This window comes from Physeter macrocephalus, unplaced genomic scaffold, assembly GCF_002837175.3.
Source record: "Physeter macrocephalus isolate SW-GA unplaced genomic scaffold, ASM283717v5 random_1437, whole genome shotgun sequence".
NCBI lineage: Eukaryota > Metazoa > Chordata > Mammalia > Artiodactyla > Physeteridae > Physeter > Physeter macrocephalus.
The window spans coordinates 1-22,453 of record NW_021146904.1 but is presented as its reverse complement, the minus strand read 5'-3'; the positions used below and the strand labels follow the sequence as shown (position 1 = coordinate 22,453).

Below are 22,453 nucleotides of genomic sequence, written 5' to 3'. Positions count from 1 at the left end.
GGTGTTAACTTTCTACATAATTTCAGACTTACAGAAATGTATTTTTGCCACATTTTCTTTATCACTCTCTCTCTATATATGTATTTAGAATCTTTTTTTTCTGAATCATTTATGTTGCAGATATGATGCGTGATGCCTCTTGCCCTCTAAATACATCAGTCAGCATTTCCTAAATACAAGGACATTCTTAAACAACCACAGTACATTTCTCGAAATCAGGAAATTACAGATATAAAACTATTAACTGATCTACAGATCTTACTCAGATCTCATCACTGTCCACTGATGACCTTTATAGCGCAGATCAGCACTGTGTTTAGTTTTCATGTCTCTCTGGTCTCTCAATCTGGAACAGTTCCCAGGCTGGCTTTGCTTTTCCTGACCTTGACATTTTGAAGATTATAGGCCGGTGCACAATGTCCCTCAGTTGGGTTTGTCTGATGTTTCCTCATGATTAGATTCAGGTTTTACGCTTTTGGAAGAAACAGCATGGAAGTGATGTTGTCCTCCGTCATCATATTAGAAGGCAAAAGACTCCCACTGGTTAAGGTGGGCTCTTCCAGGTTTCTCCTGTGTCGAGTTATTGCTGTTTTCCATTGTGTGATTAATAAGTATCTTATGAGAGATACTTGGAGACTATGTACATATCCCGTTTCACATCAGACCCACTAGTTTTGGCATCTGTTGATGGTTCTTACTTAAAGCAATCGGTATTCTTTTTAAAAAGCTCCCCAGGGCGTTCTGATGTCCAGCTAGGGTTGAGAACCACTCCATTAATATCTCACAGGATACAGCTTAGGACATACTACGTAAAAGGATGTCCTCCAAACAGGCCCAGCAGCAATGATCAGACTTTGCAAGTTCCCTCTGGCCTGCTGGCTTCACTCCTCCTCTGCTTTCCTGGAAGCCTGATTGCCCCGTGTCCCAGTGCTCGTTCACAAGCCCGAGGTGGCTCTGGCTGAGTCGTCCCGGCGTCCGACACCAGCCACGCTGAGCTTCAGTGCTCCAAGCCTGTCAGCATGGTGTTCATCCCTCCCTGCTTTGGTTTGCACAGTTCCCTCTGCCAAGGCTGCCCCTTGCCCGACCTTCTGGCCTTTCTTTGCCTGATGAGTCCACCAGAGTCACACCCTCTGGGACACCTCCTGTGACACTGTTGTGCTGTGTTCTCATGGGTCTGAACCAAGGCCTTCAGAAACACGTGGGCATTTACTAAAGGTTTGCTAGAGGAATGTGCTGGAGAATAAACGACCTGAAGCGGCTTCTCTGCTGCTTATTACTGTTGAGATAGTCTTTGGGGGAGGTTCCCGAAGGTCTAGGATAAAGAAGCCTTCTTCCCGCAAGGATTTGTGTGCACTTCTGCCAGGTTGCTTGGGCCCGAGCCACCCTGGAACCCCCGTAATCGAACTCCAGAGGTTTCCTGGGGCTGCAGTCTTTCAGGGATGAGTTCCCTCCACCCCCAGCCCTGCTCTGAGCCGAGACAAGTCCCCACAGTCCTCTGGAGTGTCTCTCTTACAGGTGCCACTAGGGCAGACCCCAGGTTTTAACTTCTGTCCTCCGGATCGCAAGAGGTTGTTAGAGTCTGCTGGCAGGCACCCAGCAACACTTCTTCAGGATTTGTCGGATGCACCCCGGCCAAGGCAGCTCTCTGCTTTGCTTACCTCTCCAGGACCCTCTTAGGTTTTTTGGCCTGCCACTTCCTCTTGCCTCATCAGTTCTTTTATGCTTTTAAGATTAAAAAACACGTGCTTAGGGTTGGTTTATAGTTTCCAGCATCAGGGTTGGTCTGAGCTAGCCAGCCTGCCGTCATGAGAAAAGGAAGTCTGCGCTTTGTGCTTCATCCAGACCTCTTCTTTCCCTTCTCCCTGCCCTCAGCATCCTCCGGAAAGCCCTAGATAAGATTGCGGAAATCAAGTCTCTGTTGGAAGAGAGGCGGATTGGTGAGTTAGAGACGACCAGGCCGGCATTCCTGGACCAGGCGGAGTGAGGGTTCCTGAGAGCAGCAGTCAGGTCTCCCTGTAGGGGAGCCTGTGACCTCAGTCCGGTGGGATTGTTCCGGGGGCTTCTGACAGAGAAGCGCCTGGGCAGCCTGGGGTTGGGAAGGGAATGGGGATCATCCCCAGAGCTCCCTGCAGGCCACGCTGATTCCCCTGCTCCCTCTACTGCCCGGGTCAGTCACCTCCCTCCTTCCTACTGCCACCCACTCCCATTTCTTGCTGTGGGGAGAACCAGAACTGCACCCTGGGTGTCTTGAAGCCAGCCTTCCACGTGGAGTTTACCTACACGAGGCGCTGGCTTCCAGATTCCTCAGGCTGCTGTGGCTTTCCCACCTCTCTTGCCCCAGTGAACCCCCCGTGTGCAACTCCTCACCCATCAAAAATGCTGTCACACTGCCAGCTGGGTTTGTATGAAGTGGCTGGGTGTGTTGAACCATGCCTGAGGAGGTCAGGGGTCTGTCCACATTTGAGTTTGTTTTTTAAGCTTTTTGCTGACTTACAACCTATATTCATGGAAAAGTACACGTAAGCGAACATACAGCTCGCCGAAACTTTCACTAACTGAACAAAACGGATGTAACCAGCACCCAGATCAAGAAATAGAACGTGACCAGCACCCCAGAATCCCAGCTTTTGCCCTTTCTAGTTCCCTTTCCCTAGGGTATCCACCCTCCTGGTGTCTCACCATCCGGGCGGTCTGACTGTGGGCATCTGGTGGAAGGGGCAGGATGGCACCTGGGCCCTTGGTGCTAACGTGGGCGGTGGGGCTGCAGGCTGAGCTCTGACAGCCCGATGCAGGCAGGCTAGGGTGGGCCTGGGGGCGGGCACCCTGTCCCTGGTGTCTCAAGGGCTCCCTTCTTTCCCACAGCGGCCAAGATCGCGGGCCTGTACAATGACTCGGAGCCCCCTCGGAAGACCATGCGCAGGGGGGTGCTGATGACCCTGCTGCAGCAGTCAGCCATGACCCTGCCCCTGTGGATCGGGAAGCCTGGTGACAAGTGAGGGCGGGCCCAGGGCTGGGGGCGCTGGCAAGGAAGGGACTGGAAGTGACATTTTATTCCACCCTCAGGCCCCCGCCCCTCTGTGGGGCCATACCAGCTTCTGGGGACTACGTGGCCAAACCCGGAGACAAGGTGGCTGCCCGGGTGAAGGCTGTGGATGGGGATGAGCAGTGGATCCTGGCCGAGGTGGTCAGTTACAGCCACGCCACCAACAAGTGAGCGGACGCCCAGCCCTGTGGGCTCTTCTCCCGTCACCACACCCACTTGGGCTGCGACTCTCACCCGTCTGCAAGATGGGAGAGAAGCAGCTTCCCCTGGGTGCCGGCGGGGATGGTGTGTGAAGCAGTGGGCTCCTGGGGCTACTTCCCGTCCCCGCTTCCTCGGGGCTCCCTGACTTGGACTATGCACCCCCCTGCATCCACCGCTTTCCTTTTGTTTACCCACAGGTATGAGGTAGATGACATTGATGAAGAAGGCAAAGAGTGAGTGTGCTCACGGAGGGTGGGGCGTCGAAGCCTGGGGACAGCTAAGCTGCTGGGATGGGGCCCCCACCTGGCCACGGGTTGACCTTAGCTCCCCCTCGCCCCCACCAGGAGACACACCCTGAGCCGCCGGCGGATCATCCCACTGCCCCAGTGGAAGGCCAACCCGGAGACGGACCCCGAAGCCTTATTCCAGAAGGAGCAGCTTGTGCTGGCCCTGTATCCCCAGACCACCTGCTTCTACCGTGCCCTGATCCACACGCCCCCGCAACGGGTAAGCCAGCCTTCACGGGAGAGACACCGGCCCCGCTACAAGGACCAGCTGGGTCATGGAACATCTTCCCACTTTCCGTCCCCTTTTCCTCATCTTACAGCCTCTCTGAGCTAGGCGGGTCCTGCAAGTTGGTCTTTGTCTTCTGCCTAGTCTGCCCTACAGCCCTGCCCTCTAGGGCAGCACCAGCCAACCCTCCTCTTTCCAAGCTTCGGAGCCTTAGCAAGCCCTGAGTGTGGACCCGAAGCATACTCTAGTCTAACCCGGCTTTTGCGCTGAGATGGGAAGTTCAATGCCCAGGGCCTGTTTTGGAATCCTTGACTCCTGCACCACTGCCCTTTCCTTGGCTGAGCTGCTTTCTCTCGAGCTCCTGACATTGCTGACGCCCTGGTCACCCATCACCTGATGGTAGTTTAAAGGCTGTTCTCCCCTCTTCCTCCAGGATACCTGCCTGCTGCCCTCTAGGCTTTTTTTTTTTTTTTTCCGCTGCGTTGAGTCTTCGTTGCCGCGTGCGGGCTTTCTCTAGTTGCAGCAAGCGGGGGCTACTCTTCGTTGCAGTGCGTGGGCTTCTCATTGCGGTGGCTTCTCTTGTTGTGAAGCACGGGCTCTAGGCACACGGGCTTCGGTAGTTGTGGCACACGGCCTTGCCTGTTCCGCGGCATGTGGGATCTTCCGGAACCAGGGATCGAACCCGTGTCCCCTGCACCGGCAGGCGGATTCCTAACCACTCTGCCACCAGGGAAGTCCCCCTCTAGGCTGTCCTTGATCCCTTTAACACGGGCTCCCTGGTACCAGACCCTCCAATTATGGCCCATCCACGGAGGTGGCAAGTCTCCCTTCTCCCTGCTCTTCATCCCTTACCCTTGGCCCTTTGTTGCTGAGGAAAGAGCTCTGTAGTAACAGGGACTAGGTTCAAACATCTAGACTTTCTGAGTGACTATGAGGACAGGAGAGGCTGGGGGCCCACGAGCCAGAGGTTCCTGTCTATCTAGGTTTGGGGGGGCCTCGCCTGGATGTCTCTGACCAGTCACTCCTGTCTGCCCCCTACTGCAGCCCCAGGATGACTATTCGGTCCTGTTTGAAGACACCTCCTATGCAGATGGTTACTCCCCTCCCCTCAACGTGGCCCAGCGGTACGTGGTGGCTTGTAAGGAGCCCAAGAAAAAGTGAAGTGGCCTAGCAGACTCGCAGTCTCCTGACACCCTCGAAGGGGGATGCAACACAAGATTTTGTGATCAAATAAATATTCCTCCTCCTTGTCCATGTCTCCTGGGTTTTACTTTTCCAGACCCTTCTTTCCCTCCCCACTAGGGTGAGCTGGAAGCCAGCAGGGAAGATGGCCTCATTTGGTCCCAGTGGGCATTTACCCTTTTAGCTCAGGTTTGTTCTTCGCTTCCAGCAGAGGCTCTGTTTAACACACATCAGATTTTATTGTTGAGGCCTGATTCACGCCCATCCTGATGGGCGCCACTCAGCTCCCAGCGGAAGTGGAGGTCGCAGCCTGCCATCTTCGCAGCGTAGTCGGCTTCAAAGCGCTCATTCTGGGCCACGGTGAAGGTGGATTTCCAGTCCCCAGTGACGCCTGGGAGAGACGAAAGGAGGGAGGTCCCCGTCGCAGAGGCGGCCCTGAGTGGCTGAACGGCGGCTCTAGCTGCTGCTCCCCCACTCTCTCCCCAGATGCCCGTGCCCGCTCCCCGGGGCAGCTCTCACCTTTCCTCATGAAGGCAGAGACGCTGTGGTCCATGACGTTGGTGGGTATGGTGGTGTAGTTGGTCATGGGGTTCTTCTTCATCTCCTTGAAAGACGTGTGCTGGACGATGTGATCCACGGTCTCCTCTGGCAGAGAGCGCCCCACAAACTCCAGGATCTTCTGAATCTCCCTTTTGGGGTTCTGGAGCAGCAGAGGGGCTCCTCAGTGGAGGTTTGGATTGCTTGCTGAGCAAACAGAAGGGAGGCCCCTTTCTAACCCTGTGGGGATCTGGACACTTCTGCTTAGAGACCTCAGACCCTGTTCCTTGACTCTCTGGTCCTCTTTCCCTAGGGCAGGTTTGACTGCCTTCTGCCCTGTGGTCCTTTATTACAGATGTCTGGTTCCTGTTGGATGAGAGGAGGGACAGTCCTCTTTCATAACCGTGGCCCCAGGAGAAGCAACAGCAGTAACTAGCTGATGGAGGCGTGCACGCGTTGCTGACTCGAGTGCTAGGGGATAAGAGCTATACGGGGCGCTGCGGCAAGGGGGCACTGCTGCTCAGTCCTGCGGAGGGGCCCCGGGAGGACTGGGCTGTGGGCTGTCATAGGGGAGGGGGGCTGAGAGGGCCTTGGCAGGTCACTGTGAGGTTCCTGCCTCTCTGCGTGTGACATGGAGGGAGGCAGAAGGAGGCGGTCTCACCTGCTTTATGTCCTCATAGAAGAGGTAGAGAACAGGGTGGGTGTGACTCAGCTCCCACCACTCCTGCACGTGCTGGTACCAGGACCCGTAGGACACTGGGGACAAGGGCAGGGGGCATGGACACAGAGGTTGGCGTAAGTTGTAGCTGGTGCCCCTCAGCTCCACCCCACCCCTTTCCTTCCTCCAGAGCCAGCCCTACCTTCCCCAGCCATGAACTTCTCCAGGAAGCTGTCCCAGGAGCCAGGGTCAGGGTGCACCTTGGCCATGCGGTAGAAGTGGTAATAGGAGACAGCCACATCCTTTGCATTGCGGGCAATGTAGACCACCTGGAGGGGCAGATGACCCCAGCACCATCACCACACAGCACACCGGGCACTAGGTGTCCCACCCTTCACAGCATCCTTGCCAGGGAGGTTCTCTCGGTTTGGCCGAGGGAGAAACGGGTCTAGAGGCTGACTCACTTGCAGTCCCATGGTGTGGGCGAGACTGAGCTGGGGCTTGAACCCTGCTCGGATGCCGAACTCTGGGCTGGTCCCTGAAACCATACTTTATACTAATCTAATCCCCTCAGTGCCACTCCGCCTGAATTTGGAACAAGGCATGCTGGATTCCCACCAGCCCCTCTTCCACGGGCCTGTGAGCCCCAGACTCTGCACAGAGGAGTCTCCTTTTCACCAGATTATCTGACCCCACTAGAGCCATCAGGCAGATGCCCCCCGCCTCCCTTAAGATGAGACCAGGCTGGAGGAGGTGAGGAGACCTTCCGAGAAGGCAGGGCCAAAGCTGGGATGGCCCCAGCGGCCTCCTTCCCTGGCTTCCTCTGCCATTCACCTTGACCTTCTGATCCAGCAGCGTCGGTGGAAGCAGAGCCAGGGGCAAGTGTGTCTTGATCAGCCGTGGGGCTGGTGTATCTTCCAGAAGCTCAGCACCTAAGCCGTAGGTAGGGAAAAGTTGGCTGAGCTGGAGCCCGAGTCCTACCTCCCTCCGCTATGCTTGCCCCCAGCAACTCGCCACATACCTGTGGGAACCCCAGGGACCCTGAACTCAAGGAAGGGTACCCGGACGAAGATGGGGGCTCTTTGACACTTCTCCAGGTCGCCACCCTGGTAGATCAGGTCCAGGATCTCGCTTACCCAGGTGGTGCCTGGAGAGAGAGAGAAACGGGAGATGAGCAGGGCTGAGGCACACTCCTCCTGGCGCAAGGTGGGGGCCGCAGCCCAGGAGAGGCATTGGTGCCCTCATCACCTACCGGATTTGGGGTAGGTGCTGATGAGCAGGTCATTGGGCCAGGCTTGGAAGCTCTGCAGCGGCCCCAGTCCCTCTGCAAAGTACTTGATGAGAGGGATCCCCTTCATGTACTCCAGTGGCGGGCGGGAGGTGTCCTCGACCAGCTCCATGCTGCCACGTCAGGGGCCAGAGTGTAGCTTCCTTCCCTCAACGATATCACAGTGGCGCCAGCTGTTGAATTCTCGCTTTAAGGTAAGGAAACAGACTTGAGGGAGGCACTTGCCCATGCTCACAGAGCTAGTGAGGTGGGGCTGGGATTCAAAGTCAGATCCAGCGCTCACGCAGTGGGTCACACCAGCGGCCATAGCTCACGGGCCCAGCCGCTCCGCGGCATGTGGGATCTTCCCGGACCGGGGCACGAACCCGTGTGCCCCGCATCGGCAGGCGGACTCTCAACCACAGCGCCACCAGGGAAGCCCATGCCTGCAGAGCTTTTAAAACCCCCAAACCAATTAAAACGCTCTCTGGGGATGGGACCCAGATAGCAGTTTTTTGGAAGCTCTCCAGGGGATTCCATTGTGCACTTGAGAAAACCTACTCTAGGGTCCTGCCTGTCTGAACTTCCTGCCAGCCCCCAGCTTGCTTTCTCTTCCTGCTTTGCCTCTGGGCCTAATCCTGGCGGGCTCCTCCCTGACCAGCTCCCCTCCTGGCCCCTCACATATGTTGGAAAACTCCAAAAAGGCCAGTTGGGCCTGAGACCCCGCTTGCCCAGCTACCCTCCCCAGCTTGGAGAAAAACACAGCCAATTGAGCAACTGTTTGCGGAGCCAGAATCTGGTTCGTGAATGGGCGAAACTGATGACTCACTGGAGGAGGAAGAGGGGAGGGAGCAGTGAAATGGGAGGGGAAGGAGGGATTATTCAGGCCAAGCTGTAGATTGAGGTGGGCAATCCATGGGGAGAGGGCAGGATGTGAGAAGCTGGACCAGAAAGATCAAGAGACAGGATAAGAGCCAGCGGCACAAGCTGAGGGAGATCCAGCCCAGCCGGCCCACAACCTTGCCCTCACCTGACTTCTCTGGATCTTGGCCCCTTGACTTATGCGTACTGCGGCTTAGAACGGGTGTGGTATGGTGAGGGCAGAACTGCCCTCTGAGCTGAAGGTCTTGTAGGTCCAAAGTGGGAGGGATCTGGAGCCAGCACTGGGACTTGGCTGTTGTCCAGGAAGCAAAGGGTGAAGTTCGGGGTGGGAGGGCCCCTCTGTGCTACCCTGCTCAGTGCCCAGCTGGAATCAAGCTTAGACCAGCCTGAAAACCTAAGATGTGGGTTTAGTGTGTAGAAAATAGAAGACTGAAACTAGACACAACGGTGCAATAGTTTTTTGTTTTTTGGTGTTTCAAGCTGTAATCCTGGCTCCTGACCTGCCCTCTAAACTCCACCCCTGAAAAGGGGGCCAAAAGACAGCTTTACCTAATGGACCCAGTCTAGAAAGGGCAGAGAAGTGGAGGGGAAACGTGGAACACTCACCCTCCTGCTGGCTCCCGGACAGTCTTGAAGAGGTCAAGGGTTCAGGTGGAAGGCAGCCCACAGGCCCCCAGCAGCCCAAACACTGTTCCAGGAACTTCTGGCTCTGACCACGAGGCCAGTCCAGAGGGATGTGCGTGGGCTGGGTCATGGGGTTTGGGGCAGAGCCGAGCAGGGCAGGCTCTTTTTGAAGCAGCAAAGGATAGAGAAGAGCCAGAATGCTTACGTCGAATAACCCTGGGGGTGAGCCCCAGCCCCGTGGCTCCCGTGGGAAAGCGGCTCCCGTGGGACAGCACGGAGCCTCACTCATGGTTGGTAAAACAACAGCCCCCAGAAGGTGCTTTTCTTTCTGTGGGTTTGAACAAGGCTCTGCAGACAGAGATGAGAAGGAGTTGGGGCTTAGAGAGCCACAGGACCCCGTGGGGGGACAGCATCCCCCCCTCCTCCTCGGCCTTTGTCCTTACTGTTTGGATTAAAGTCCAGAGTCAAGCTGAACACCGGAGGTGGGTGGGCTCTGTGTGGAGGGTGTGAGTCTCCCAAGCCCTCAAAGGACCATGTGACTTCAGAGGCTGGTCCGTGCTGGGGCCAGTGGCCGTTCCCCACTCTGTCCTCCTCAGGCCCCAGTGACCGGCAGGGCCTCTGCCTCCTACCCCACTCTCCCACCCCCCAACAAACACCAGAAGGTAACTTAACTCAGACTTTTTATTGTACTCAAGTAAAAACTGCCCAGACCCGCAGGGGGTGGCACAGAAGAGGAGTGGGCCGAGGCTGGGGACGCGGGGGATCAGATCTCCAGCATGTCGGTCCAGTGTTCCTGTGGAGACAAGAGGGCTGGTGAAAGGCAGCCCAGGAGATGGGGTGGGGTAGTGAGGCTGGGGCCCAAGCCACCTCTCACCTCTTCTAATTCCGAGTCCTCCTCTTCCTCCTCGGTGCCCATCTGGCACAGCCAGATCAGGTCTCCCCACAGCAGTGAGTTCTTACAGCTACCAGGGGTGCAGATGGTAGGAGATACAGACAGGATCACAGGCCTCCTCCAGGCCAGGACCTGGGTGCTAAGATGAGAACTACCCCAGGCCTGGACTTGGACAACTGGGCACTGTCTTCCCAGACCTAAACCAGGCTGGAGTAGGGGTGCTGGACTCACCCAGGGCATTGGCCCTCTAGGGGCAGAAGCTGCCCTGGCTCCTCCTGCAGGAACTCCTCTGCCAGGCAGATCACATGGGCCCTCAGGGAGCAGCCAGGGTGGGGGCAACACAGGGGGTCTTCTTCATCCTGTCAGAGGTGGCAGGCAGGTAAGAGAGAAAATGGGGAGTAGTGATGTAGCTAGCAATGGTGAAGAATTTCTATGGAGCAGACACTGTTCCAAGACTTTACATAAAACCATCTTACGAGACATGCGCTACTGGTGCTATTATTTGTATTTTATAGATGAGGAAACTGAGGCACGGAGACGTTAAAATAATGGCCCACAGAGACTAAGCTGGCCAGTTTTCTCTGAGTGTTAGCAGCGATTATATAACACCACGGCAGGGAAGCCAGACCTAGAGTTCCTTAAAGGCTGAGCAATCTCAGGCAGGTCACTTAATCTCTGTATGGCAAGAGCTCAACTTACATTTACTGAGGGCTCAGTAAAAGCCAGACTCATCATCTCAATTAATTTATTAAATATTTATTGGCCATCTGCTCTGCACCAGACCCTGTTCTACAGTAGTGAAAAGGAACTAAATGCCCCAGCGGAGTTTAGAATGGGGGTGGGTAGAAACTGATAATAAGGTAAATAAAATATACAGTATGTCAGACAATAATAGGTGTTAAAGGAAGCCAGGGACGTGTACAAGAAAGAGTGGCAATTTCAGATGGAGAGCCAAGGAAGACCTCACGGAGGAAGGGTGGCATTTTATCAAGACGTAAGGTCTAGGGAAGAACCTTCCAGTCAAAGGGAAAGGGCAAAGGCCCTGAAAGGAGGATACTGGCGTCGAGGAATGGCCGCAAGCACTATGAACCCCGTTTTAGAGATGGGGGCAGACTGGCCAAAGGGTGTCAATGGGCTGCCCAGTCCCTCAAGAAACAGCTTGATCTTGAGTCCTCTGAACCCCAGACCGCCCTGACTCGGAGACCAGGTGGAGGGTCTTACCTGGAGCACACGCGCGCACAGGGTGCAGCGGGTCTCGGCGTCGTGCTCCAGCTCGGACTCGGTGTCAGCCGCGCAGCGCCTCGGGGCTGAGGCCCGGGGTGGCGGAGGCCCGAAGGCCAGCGGCACGTGAGGCGGTGGCGGCGGGCAGAGATCCTGGCGGAAGTCGGCGCGCAGCCAGCGCACGGTGAGAGGGAGGCGCGCCCAGGGCGGCGCGCGCAGCATGTGCGCCAGCACGCGCAAGTGGAAGGCGAAGGCGGCCTCACCGCGGAGGCGCGGACCCACGTGCGCCAAGCGGCGCGAGGCCTGCGGGTGCTGCCAGGCCCACTCGAACTGCAGGCGGGGAGTACTGAGCTTCAGGGCCGCCCGGGGAAGGCCCTAAGCCCTAGCCCCCGTCCTCCCGGCACCCCCGTCTCTTTTCTTACCCGAAGGGCGGCCACTGCGGAGGGGAAGCCGTGTACGATGAGCACCATCTCCCTGGGGAAGAGAATGAGGGGCGCGGCCTGTGAGCCCCTCGCCCCTCCCCGTGTCAAACCGAATCCCCTCGCCATGATGCGCCTCCGGTCCTACCCGAGAGGGGAGTCACACCCGGCTTCAAGCCTAGCCCACGAGGCTCTGCTCCCTTTATGGAGGTATGTCCCCTCGCACCTGCTAACCTCAGGCCCCGCCTCCAGTCACAGGTATTTAACAGCCCTCCTCAGTTCCTTTCTCTTCTAGGCTTTCTCTATTCCAACCCAGCCTTGTTCACCAAGCCCCCTGTCGGTGGACCAAACCTAGATCATCAGTCCCCTTCCCACCCAGCCCCCTCCTCTGAGACCCACAGCCCAGACTCACAGGGCTCCGCCTCCCCACTACCCCTTCTCCCCCGCGACAGTCCCGCCCTCGTCACTAGGACCCCGCCCGCAGCCCTGTTTTTCAGCCCCCACGCCGGCCCCGCCCCTCTAAGCGGGCCTCCCCTCCGCCGGCTCCGGCCTTCTCCTAGAAGCCCTCCTCCTGACAGTGACCCGCCGCCTCTTACCAGGGCCCGCGTCCACTGGTCCGCCAGGCCCCGCCTTTTTTGCGGCCCCCGTTGTGCTGCTGCACCCGACGAGCAGGGTTGACCGTGAACCCTACGTAGACGCGGCCCCGGTGCCGAGGGTTCAGGCAGTAGAGCAGGTAGACGCCGAAGAAACGCCCGGGCCTCGCCGCGCCCCCTGTGGGGCCCATCGGAACTTGGGGGTTGATTGCTCTGGCCTGTGACCCCGGGGAGAGCTGGGTTGCCAGGGCCTCAAGATGCTTGTCTCGGAAAAAGCGCTTGGGGGCAATCCCGAGGTACCCTAGAGGCCACAGCAATGCAGGCTTATGCATCCTCTCCTAGCTGGAGCTAGGGTGTCCAAACCGGGGCACAGAACCCGGGCTGCTGTGCAGGCGGCGGGTACCAATTAGCGTCCGCTGGGGCCTTATGCAGACTCTGATTGGCTGACTGATGGTAGGTGCAGAAACCGGCGACTGTTGGAAAACTGGGCTTTCAAAAGGACGGAAGTGCTGTGTTTACTGACGCCTTAGTAAGGGCGGAAGTAGAGACCTCAACGGAAGTGGCGCCAGTAAGGGCGGAAGCAGTGTGGCAGGGGTCAGAGCAGGGGTTCTGTCCTCGCTGGGCTGTTTCCCCCGTTGGGCTGCCACAATGGAACTCAGCGCCGAGTACCTCCGGGAGAAGCTGCAGCGGGACCTGGAGGCGGAACACGTGGTGAGTTGAGCGGCCTGGACACTCGCCCAGCGGGGGGAACAGGGCTTCTGAGGGGCGGGCTTGGCACCATCCACCCCATTCTGCCCCATAGGAAGTGGAGGACACGACTCCCAGCCGTTGCGCGTCTAGCTTCCGAGTCCTCGTGGTGTCGGCCAAGTTCGAGGGGAAGCCGCTGCTTCAGAGACACCGGTGAGACCCCAGGAACACCTCATTCAGCGCGGCCCCAGCTCCAGGACCACATCCCCGGCCGCTCCCCGAAACCTAACTCACCCCCACCAATGCGGCCCAGCACCGCAGACCACGACCCCGGCGATCCCGCCTTCATGGCCTCTGCTTCAAATATTGAGACTTCAGCCCTCTACCTCTCTTGTTGCCAGGTTCCGGGGACTACAACCTGGGGGACACCTCCAGTCTCCCGGCTCACCCTAGCTTTGGGGTCTGCGACCCAGGCCCCAGCCTGCCGTTTTCTAACCTCATCTCTCTCTCAGGCTTGTGAACACTTGCCTAGCAGAAGAGCTCCTGCACATCCATGCCTTTGAGCAGAAAACCCTGACTCCAGAGCAGTGGACCCGTGAGCAGCAGAAATAAGGGACCCGGACCTGCACATCTATTAAATTATGAGTCAGGCCCAGCTTCTATGTCAGTGTGTGTTGTGTGTAGGAGGATGGGAGGTGTGCAGAGGCCAGGTCTAGGGCCTGGCTTCTCCCTGCCCTCCACTCTCCATTGTTTTACTTTGGGCAAGTTCCTCTCGACACAGAGACCTTTGTGTCCCCACTTACAAAGTGAAAGTTCAGTTCTTAAAGTCTCTTCCAGGGTGGGTGGGCCTCACAGGTCTTCTTTGTAATCCTTGGTGGACCCCCTAGGGGTACGGCCACTACCCACCCATTCATTGACCATTGCTGGGGGTTCCTGCTCTGTCTTCCTTCAAGATGCATAGATGAGAAGTGCTCAGGGTTTCAGGGCCCTGGGCAATTTAACAAACCTCTCCCTCTCCCTAATATCATCCCAATGTCAGAGGCATTACAGAAGATTCCACACTTCCCCTGTTGGTTCCCCAAGCCCTTCACAGCCTCAGGGACCTGGTACCCCAGCAAGGGCTTCCCAACACCTGGAATGCTGGTGTTTTCTGGCCCCTGGAGAAGGTCCAGTGACCCTTTGGCCCTGGGCTTGATGTGACCACAGCTGCCCCTGGAGAGCTGGTGAGGTTTTTCAGGAATGGAGGGATGGGATGGGCATAGGGATAGGGTTACAGCAGGAAAGTAAGGCCAACCAGAGCCACAAAATTGGGGCATGTGATGCCCTAGAGTCGACACAGGTGCCAGGGTTGATTAGGCCTTGCATAGATGAGGGCCCTGAGACCCAGGAGGAACAGAAAGTGTGCTAATGGGGGCCAGAGCTCTTTGGGGGTGAGAAATTGCAGATTTCAACCATCCCACCCACCCTGTTCTCCTGTTTTCAAGGCCGGTTTCTTGGCCCCTAAATTACCGCCAGCCCCCACCCCCATGTCCCTCTCTTGTTTCTCTCAGAGGAAGCTGGAAATCATGGTGAGTAGGGGCTAACCCTTCTGAGTTCCAGGGATCCTTCCCTGAACTTTTTTCCGTTTCTCTGGGCCAGGAGAGCTAGTGACTACCCACAAGTCTGCTTCACTAGGAGGGCCCATCATCCCTTTGTGTGGGAGGCTGAGGCCCAGGCTCCAGATGGTCTCCTTCTCTCTGTACCACACCCCTGATTGGATCCACCCCCTGGGTTCACAGAGCTGTGGTGGAATCCCTCCCCATTCTATAGATGAGCAACTGAGGCCTGGAGAGAAGTGACTTGCCCAGGGTCACATGGTTTGCATAGAGATTGAGACCCAAATGGGCAGACAGGGACATTTGTACGGCATGCCAAAGGGGAATGGGGGTTCAAAGGGGACATTTAGTCCTTGCTGTGGTCCCTATGTGGATGAACAAAGCCCTGCTGTGGCCGGGACACCCATCCCCAATAGTCCTGTGTCCCAGCTCAGGGGGGATCACCTGCTAAGTTGGCCATCGGAAACCCATTTCCAAGTCCCCCCTTGATGGGGCTTGACAGATTGAGGCCAGACCCAGGTGGAAGCCACAGACAGGGCTCAAGAGGCAGCTACGCCGTGCAGGGAAGGCTCTGAACTAGCAGGGGAGACTTGCATCTTGACTCGGGATCTGTCCCTCAGCAAGCCCAGCTCCTGCTCTCAGCCTCAGTTTCCTCGCTTGTAAACTGGGGTCAGGGCCTATTGCTTTGATTCTAAGCTTTCTTCTTACAAAAGGATCCCTTATTTTGGTCCTTTGGGCTTACAGTTTGAAAGATGTCATGTAAGTGCTGGTTGCTTCATTTTCCCCACAAGCAAGCAGCAGTGTCAGGACAGCTGCATGCAAGCTGATGTCGTGGTTGACCAGCAAAGGCAGATTTGGGGTAAACAGAATGACCGAGGCTCCAGGCTAGAGCCCTGAGCAGCTTCGACCTACCAGCTGGAAAACAGAGCAGGCTCCCAACCCACATCAGCACAGGATGGCTCCCTCCCGCAAAGGCTTGTTCCTGTCTGTGGTCTAGGGCATTCAGAGGCATCTCTCCAGCCCGCCTCTGCCATGGGTCAAGCTCATCAAGGCTATGGAGGGGGAAGCTCAAGCGCAGGTCAGTTCAGCAGACCCAGAATCTGGTGACCAGTCACTGGAGTCTGAGAGGTACCAGAAAATAAAGCCATTTTATTAGTATTTTCTTATCTGCCATTGTGGCCTGAGGAGTAGGAGTGGAAGGGAGGGAGGCGATGCCGTTGGCCTCAGCCGATGGTCCTCTACTTGGCCTGGACTGTCTCCTCCAGCCTATCCAGGCGCTTCTGTAGCTCCTGCACCGTGGCCTGGAGCTTCCTCATCTCTTCCTCCAACCGGGATACGGCATCCTGGGGGATCCAGGGCTGCATCAGGCCCAGCTCCTCCCTGGCCACTAGGCCTCCTCCCAAGAGCCCCAGGGCTTGGGCCCTTCTGGCTCTCAGCCAGAGAGCTGCAGGCCTATATAAGCCTGCAACCTGTTTTCTGAGGCCTCAGGATTATCCACTCCCAGCCCCCAAAGGATCCCCAACATTGTGAGTTTGGGCTGCCCCAAATGCCAGCCTCTTTCCACTGGGCCAATGACCACATCAGTAGCAGCCCCTGCCCTACCCCATCTTCCTGTCCTGATTCCTGGGCTCCCTTCTGCCTCTCACCGAACTGGGAGCGCCACTGGCCTCGGGTGCCATCCTCTTGCGCCCAGTGTCCAGGCCCCGGTTGATCCTCAGCTCCCGGCTCTTTGGGGGCACGTAGCCATCCTTGAGGGAAATGAGGAGGGGCCCGGCGTCCCGACCCCCTAGCCACTCCTCAGCCGTGAGGGCAGCGTCAGGCCCTGCAGTGGGCGGGTACAGGTCCTCCTGGAACAGGTCCGACTGTGGGGCAAGGCCAAGGCTGGTTAAGAAAGTGCTTGGGCCACACCACCACCCGCCACTCCGAGAGCCCGGGGAGGGACACTGGAGCATCACCTTTCTAGGCACCGTCATGGCGATGGGCTCACACCTCCGCTCGTGCAGCTTGTAGAATCTGTGGAAACAGGAAGGCGATCAGCACCCACAGCATGGCCGGGCTGGGACTGAAGCTCGGCGTGCGGTCGGCATTGCCCAAGGAGCATACTCAGGTCAGGGTCAGGGGCAGTTACCTGGCAATCTCACACTTGTTCACCTCCAGGCCACGTTTGGGCATGTAGCCCATGCCACGCTGGGACTCCTTGGAACTGAACATGGAGAGATAGTGCAGGAATGGGGCCTCGGAAGTGATCTCGAAGTACCGGATAGAGCTGTCACCCTGCAGGTGGTGGATACAAGGGAGGGTCAACACCGGCACATGCCTCCAGCCGTGGTCCTTTCCCAGTCCCCCTGCCCAACCGGGCCACCTTGCCACAGAGGTAGACAATGTTGGTGTCAGGGTCAAAGAAGGGCAGCAGGACACCGCTGCTCGTGTCCAGTTCCTGCAGGGACAGCGGCTCCTCCAGGTGCTTCTGTAGAGACGGGCAGGGGGTTATAATGAGCTGGGCCATGTCAGGCCTAGGTGTGGTCCAGTGATGGATGAGTGGGGTGGGGGGCTCATAGACCAACCAGCGGAAAACCCCAGCTCGCGGTGGGTAAACTGAGGCCATGGCCTTCCAGCCAGACACTTGGCAGGGCTGGGACTAAGCCTGTTCCCCGCTGGGCACTCACCGTGTCCCACAGCGCCACCTGCCGCTCACTCATGCGGCTGAAACCTGTGGTCAGGATATTTCCATCTGACACAAACACGGCGCGCACAGGCCGGGTCCCCTCGTGGGGACGGTCCTTCTCCTGGAAGGAAAGGGAGGGGACCGGTCAGGCATCCGCACGCACCCCCTAAGGGCCAGGCCCCAGCTGGAAGTGGGTAGCATCTAGGGGCCTGGTTGGTGGTGGGTAGGAGGGGCAACGCTCTCAGGGTCAAGGGTCAAGGCAACTCACAGCTACAATGGTGCCTTTGCGGGGCTCAATGATGCGGAATCGCTTGTCGCGGCAGGAGGTACAGATGAGGGCGCCATCTCGGCTCCAGTCCACGCTGTAGATTGTGTCCGGGTGCACGTCCGAGCCCAGCGTCAGCACGGCTGCCCCCGTGCCCACGTCCCACACCAGGATCACATTGTCGCAACCTGGGCGATGCCCCCAGTGTCAGAAGCCATGAGCCTTCCACCCTCGCTGTCGGGACCAGCCCTCCCTAGTTCTCCCCCCGGGCACCTGCACTGAGCAGCACATTCTGGGCCGTGGGGTGCCAGACCACGATGCCCACGCGCTTGGTGTGGCCCTCCAGGGTGACGACAGGCTCCCGCAGGGGCAGCATCAGGCCCCCATCAGGGATCTCCCACACCTGCAGAGAAGCGGCGAGTGAGTCTTGGGGGCTCCAAACGTCAGCTCCAGTGCTGGAGCCCCCTCCTGGCCCGTGTGTCCCCACACTCACCATGACTGTGCAGTCCTCGGAGCCACTGGCAATGACATTATCATTGTGCGGGCACCAGGCGATGTCCAGCACTGGGGCCGTGTGGCCACAGACCATAGGCGCGTTCTTGTCCACACGTCCAGTCTAGAGGACACAGCAGGGCCTCTGAGGGAGGTGCTTTGCCCTCCAAACCCAATCCAACCTCCCCACTCCCCTGCACGAGGCACGGAGAGAAAAGCTGTGAGGTCCCTGGGAGGCAGAGCGGGGCCTGGGGTGGGAGGGTTTGGGCCTCTGCCCCAGCCCCAGAGCTGTCTGGGCAACTCAGTAGCGCAGGATGGGCGCACGGGGCTGGTCCTGTCTTGCTGTCAGAGCCTTGCCAAGTTCCTGCCATCTCTAGCTCAGTTTTTCATCCATGCCCCACAGCCCGGTACTCCCACCCCAGCTTCCCCAGGTGAGGCCCCGATGGAAAGACAGGCCAGGGCCCTGGGCATGGGACAGGCTGGCAGGGGGGTAGTTATACTGGGGCTGGAGTTCCCCAGGGAAGTGTGTGTGAATGATGGGGCTGTAGGGATGGGTCCTTCCAAAAGGACAGGGATGGGGAAGTCTGTCATAACCGGCCCCCCGGCAGGAGCAGAGGTTTGGAAATGGGCTCTTCCGGGGACAGCTGCTGCAGCAGGGCTTCCTGTGTGAAGAGCGGGCCCAGCTCTCACCCCGACAACCACTTCCTCTTCTCTTGTTTCCATCGGCCCTTTTAAGGTAACAACTGAGGGCCTGTCTCCCCTTCCTGTCTTACCACCCAAGAGCACAGGAGTGTGCTGGGGGGTGGGGTCAGCAGACAACAGGGCCGGGGAGGCGAGATCTGACGGAGGCCGGGTTGAGGGAGCGGAGAGGGTCTCTTACATCACCCCTGCCTGTGAGCTGGGAGCCAGAGCTTGCTGCATTCCCAAGGGCTTCGAAAGGTCCCTCAAACCCTAAGAGCACTGCTGGGCCTGCCCAGACTCCATCCCAGCCCTCTTCGTGCTCCCGAGGGGAGAAAGGTCCAGGCTGAGAATTGGGAGGCCTGGCCCTGGGTCTGCGGGACTCACTGTACGTCCCTTCCCGGGTCATCTCCTCCCTGAGCTTTAGCTTCCATCTGACCGCTGCATGTAGGAGCTGAAGGAAGCATAAGGTTCATCTGGCTCAGCTCAATTTTACAGACGACAACACTGTGGCCCGGGAAGGCTTGGGGATAGTCAATCACCTCATCAGGACCCCCAGGGGGCCACTAGATGACCAGAGGCCCCCCCCCACCCAGGGCTCCAGGGACTCACCTTGCCCAGGGGCAGCACCAGGAAGGCTCCTCCCCCACTGGCCTCACAGATCAGGGCCACGAACTTGGGGTTGACAGAGCAGAAGCCACTGTCCCAGGTGTTCTGTGAGACACGCACGTCTTCATAGCACTGGTCAGCCTTGGCCGGCTGTCCAAACACGTGGCGGAACTTGCTGGAACGGACCACCTGCCGGCTCATCCTGGAAGGCACACAGGTGGAGGACTTTTCTCCCTTCAGGTCAACTCTGACCTTACAGTGGCCCCCATCTCCCCCAGGACACCCCTCAGCCTGGCAGTCATGGTCTCAGCTAACTTCCCCAGCATGTCTCCCCGGCCCCTTGCCTCTCTCCTCTATAGCTGACATCCTGCTACGCTCACACTCGCCTTGCCCACACCTCCTCACCCCTGGCTAACGTGCAAGGCCCACCTTCTCAACCCGCCCCAGGCCTGGCTTCTGTACCCTCAGCCTCCCCAGCAGAGCCTGATGTGGGGTAGCACCTAGCGCCGATTTGACCACAGAATGGCTGACGGACACAGAGCCCTTCCTCTCTGACGGGTCACACTCCGGGGCCTCAGTGCAACAGCGTGGAGGGTGGGTTCTCTCAGCCTCCAGACCTCACACCCCCACACCCACGTGAGAAGCTGCCTAAAGGCGGGGGCCCTCCCCGCCTCCAGGCCCAGGGCTGGACATGCTGAGGGAAGAGGCGTGTGGGTTTGCGTGGGAGGCACGTCCTCAGTGGCAGGAGGGCTTCCCCAGCAGGTCTCTGGGCACCAGAAACAAGCGGATGGCTCGGGTCCCAGCATCTCCTCCTCCATGCACCTCTGCTTCTCACCTCTGCTTAAGCAGGTGCCCTTTAGTGCCTTCTCCGGCCCCAGTGGAACTATCCACAGGAAGGGAGAGGCCGGCGCTCACTTCTCGGAGGTCCAGCTAGGATGGTTTTCCCCCTGGGCTGGGTGACAGAGAAGCCAAGGGGCCTGCCTCTGGCTCCCCAGGCTCCAGGCCCCCATCCTGGCACCCAACAGCATCGCCTTCCAGCTCACCGTGGGGCCCCCCCACAGGGCCTCTCCTCCACGGCCCCAGCTTCACCCTTTTACCCCCACTTCAGGCCTAGCCCTTCTCACTGGGGGCTCCAGCCAGCCTCGCCCATCCCGTGACTCTCCAGGAGGCTCCGCGGTCCACCCTCCCGGAAAGCAGGTGAGGAGCTTGCGTGAGGAGAAGCAGTCTGGGGTCAGGGGATCCATCCCAGGTGGGAAGCCTGGGTCTGGGGAGAGGGGAGCCGCAAATCGGAGGTTGGGCGACAGGAAGCCATCGTCCCACCCCACCGTCTTCCCCACCGCAGGTACCAGGCCCGGAAACCACGGAAAGGGGAACTTGGTCTTTTCTTGTTTTGCTCTCAACCCCTTCCTGTCTCCAAGCTCAGGGCAGCTGCTGGGCTCACCCCACCCTGCCCCCGACTGCCACCCCAAAGACCCATTCTGGGGAGAGTCCGGTCGGCACGTGTCCTGACCCCCGGGCTCCCCCACCTCCATCTTGGCTGCGGTGGTCCCTCACCCTCGCCCGCTCCCGGAGCTCTCAGACGCGCAGACGGACCCTCCTCCGCGCACCCACACCCCAGGCGAGTCCCGCCACGCGGGCCGTGAACGGGCTCTGTCCCCGCCTCCGAGCCAGCTCGCTCTGACAGTCTGTCGGCCCCCGCAGAGGGCTTCTGCCAGGCTCCCGCCTGCCCCACAGGTGGCCCAGGGCAGCGATGCCGAGTCCCGTCCCCGGGCTCCAGCCTTACCTGCTGCTGAGAGATGAGTGACCCCCCCAAACGGAGGAGGGAGAGGAGGAGGAGGAGGAGGAAGGAGCTGGAGGAGCCTGCGACTGCCGGCTGAAGATGCTCTTGTCAAGACAATGAATGAGGAGCGGCGGCGCCCGCCTCCTTAGGGGTGGCAGCGCCCCTTTGGGCGGAGCTCTTAAAGGGGAGAGCCCTTCCCTCCGCAGAGGCGCCGCCTGGCCCCACCAGCCCGCAGCCTCCCCTCCCCTCCCCTCCCCTCCCTCCGAGGAGAAGCTCAGCGCCTTAGCTGCCAATTCCAAACCAAAACAGATGCCGCTGGCCAGTCGCTGACAATCTGATCTGCACTTTTTAATGTCAAAATGTAAAAAATACCCGTTCCTTCTTCCCTCCTTCAGCCCACCCCCAGCCTACTCGCCATCCTTCGCCTGGCATTCATACAAGGGCCCATCAGTCCTCCCAGCAGGCCTTGGTATAGCACCCCCCACCCCAGCTAAGGCTATGCTGCCACCTCTTCCCCCACCGACGACGCCCAGGGAACAGAAAGGCGGGGGGACGAGGAGGAGGGAGAACCCTGCACCCACCTGCACCCAGGAAGCCTGGGGCCTCTCCAGCCTCCTACATTTACAAGCAGGTGGCCTTGGGAGAAGTCACTTAACTTCTCTGGGTCTGTCCTCACCTAGGAACACCTCTGCCTGCCTCACAGGGGCGAATGAAATAATTTGGTGTTATGGAGAGCCTCTTTGCTCAGGGGCTACGGAAGTGAAAAAGTCAGAGTCGAGTTCCTGCCCCAGAGAGCTCTCAGCCTACTGAAAGGAGAGGCACAAATAACAGCTCCAGGAGCTAAGTAGAGGCCGAAGCCCAGACTTCAGACTCAAGCGGAAGGAGTTCGTTCCCATCCTTGGGATCAGAGTCTCGGAGGTAGCAACGCGGAAAGGCCCGCTCTAGAATCAGACTGCTTTATGAGTTTGACTCCTGGCCGTCACACCTACTGAGTGACGTTGGGCAGGTTCCTTAACCTCTGTCAGCCTCAGTTTCTCTTTCTGTAACAGCGTCATACCTACCCCCTGACTCTATTGGAACGGAAAACCTTCTGCACCTCATCCAAAGTGTAGCAAGCACTTAATAAATGTTACCTCTCACCACTGTTACTGTTTAGAGTATTGGGACTGAACCTGAAAGGATGAGAAGGGGCCAGCGGGCGTGACTGGAGGAGGTCTTGTCAGCAGAGGGGCAGCTGAGCAAAGTCCCAACGATGTGATCCTTCAGCCCCTGGTTCAAGTCCTGCCTCCACCACAGCTTGGCTGCATGATCTTGGGCAAGAGGTCTAAACCTCAGCTTCTTCATCTGTAAATGGAGGCTAAATATGATTTGTCCTGTCCAGCTCACAGTTCTGAGGCTCGAGTGGTTATAAAAGTGTCTTACACACTTTTATTCCATTCAAGCATTCGATTGTAAGAACCTCTGTGTTGTATTTCACCTGAGAGCCTGCTACTGGACTGGACTGGACGGCGATGGGCAGGATTGTGTTGTACAGTCTCCAGCGGAAATAATGAGAACAACGGCTGGCATTTACTGAGCACCTACTGTGTGCTGGGCGCTGCTCTAACACTATAACTACGCTGCACTCACTTAGTCCTCACAACACACCCA

At 58.2% G+C, this 22,453-nt stretch overlaps 5 protein-coding genes across 6 annotated transcripts; 2 read left to right on the top strand and 3 right to left on the bottom strand.

The window, feature by feature from the left end:
• Positions 1-1,792: 1,792 nt before the first annotated feature.
• Positions 1,793-5,007, top strand: LOC102983814 (SAGA-associated factor 29; the record flags this gene model as incomplete). The annotated part of the gene is made up of 6 exons (XM_028487167.2): positions 1,793-1,937; positions 2,863-2,992; positions 3,064-3,210; positions 3,442-3,477; positions 3,589-3,751; positions 4,802-5,007. Coding segments are annotated over 6 exons (738 nt in total), but the record flags the coding sequence as incomplete, so codon positions are not given.
• A 33-nt stretch (positions 5,008-5,040) lies between these two features.
• LOC102988498 (sulfotransferase 1A1) lies at positions 5,041-9,474 on the bottom strand. The gene is made up of 7 exons (XM_028487165.2): positions 7,387-9,474; positions 7,156-7,281; positions 6,969-7,066; positions 6,337-6,463; positions 6,138-6,232; positions 5,459-5,639; positions 5,041-5,330 (listed from the first exon to the last, which is right to left on the bottom strand). The coding sequence occupies exons 1-7, from the start codon at positions 7,532-7,534 to the stop codon at positions 5,170-5,172; spliced, it is 936 nt and encodes a 311-aa protein (XP_028342966.1). The 5' UTR covers positions 7,535-9,474; the 3' UTR covers positions 5,041-5,169.
• Positions 9,475-9,573: 99 nt separating this feature from the next.
• Positions 9,574-12,537, bottom strand: SLX1A (SLX1 homolog A, structure-specific endonuclease subunit). 2 transcript variants are annotated; one of them, XM_007107338.3, is made up of 6 exons: positions 12,036-12,537; positions 11,443-11,494; positions 11,021-11,350; positions 10,031-10,158; positions 9,782-9,869; positions 9,574-9,700 (listed from the first exon to the last, which is right to left on the bottom strand). In XM_007107338.3, the coding sequence occupies exons 1-6, from the start codon at positions 12,362-12,364 to the stop codon at positions 9,671-9,673; spliced, it is 957 nt and encodes a 318-aa protein (XP_007107400.2). In that variant the 5' UTR covers positions 12,365-12,537; the 3' UTR covers positions 9,574-9,670. The 2 variants fall into 2 exon arrangements, with proteins under 2 accessions (XP_007107400.2, XP_028342965.1); XM_028487164.2 differs by having other exon boundaries at positions 9,782-9,938; positions 12,036-12,521.
• A 48-nt stretch (positions 12,538-12,585) lies between these two features.
• BOLA2B (bolA family member 2B) lies at positions 12,586-13,374 on the top strand. The gene is made up of 3 exons (XM_007130918.4): positions 12,586-12,743; positions 12,835-12,932; positions 13,232-13,374. The coding sequence occupies exons 1-3, from the start codon at positions 12,681-12,683 to the stop codon at positions 13,329-13,331; spliced, it is 261 nt and encodes an 86-aa protein (XP_007130980.2). The 5' UTR covers positions 12,586-12,680; the 3' UTR covers positions 13,332-13,374.
• Positions 13,375-15,443: 2,069 nt separating this feature from the next.
• CORO1A (coronin 1A) lies at positions 15,444-20,975 on the bottom strand. The gene is made up of 11 exons (XM_007107337.2): positions 20,807-20,975; positions 19,027-19,225; positions 17,738-17,860; positions 17,518-17,647; positions 17,248-17,432; positions 16,981-17,100; positions 16,677-16,781; positions 16,443-16,588; positions 16,270-16,327; positions 15,961-16,176; positions 15,444-15,657 (listed from the first exon to the last, which is right to left on the bottom strand). Exons 2-11 carry the CDS (start codon positions 19,222-19,224, stop codon positions 15,553-15,555), a joined length of 1,386 nt encoding a protein of 461 aa, XP_007107399.1. The 5' UTR covers position 19,225; positions 20,807-20,975; the 3' UTR covers positions 15,444-15,552.
• Between the last annotated feature and the right edge of the window lie 1,478 nt (positions 20,976-22,453).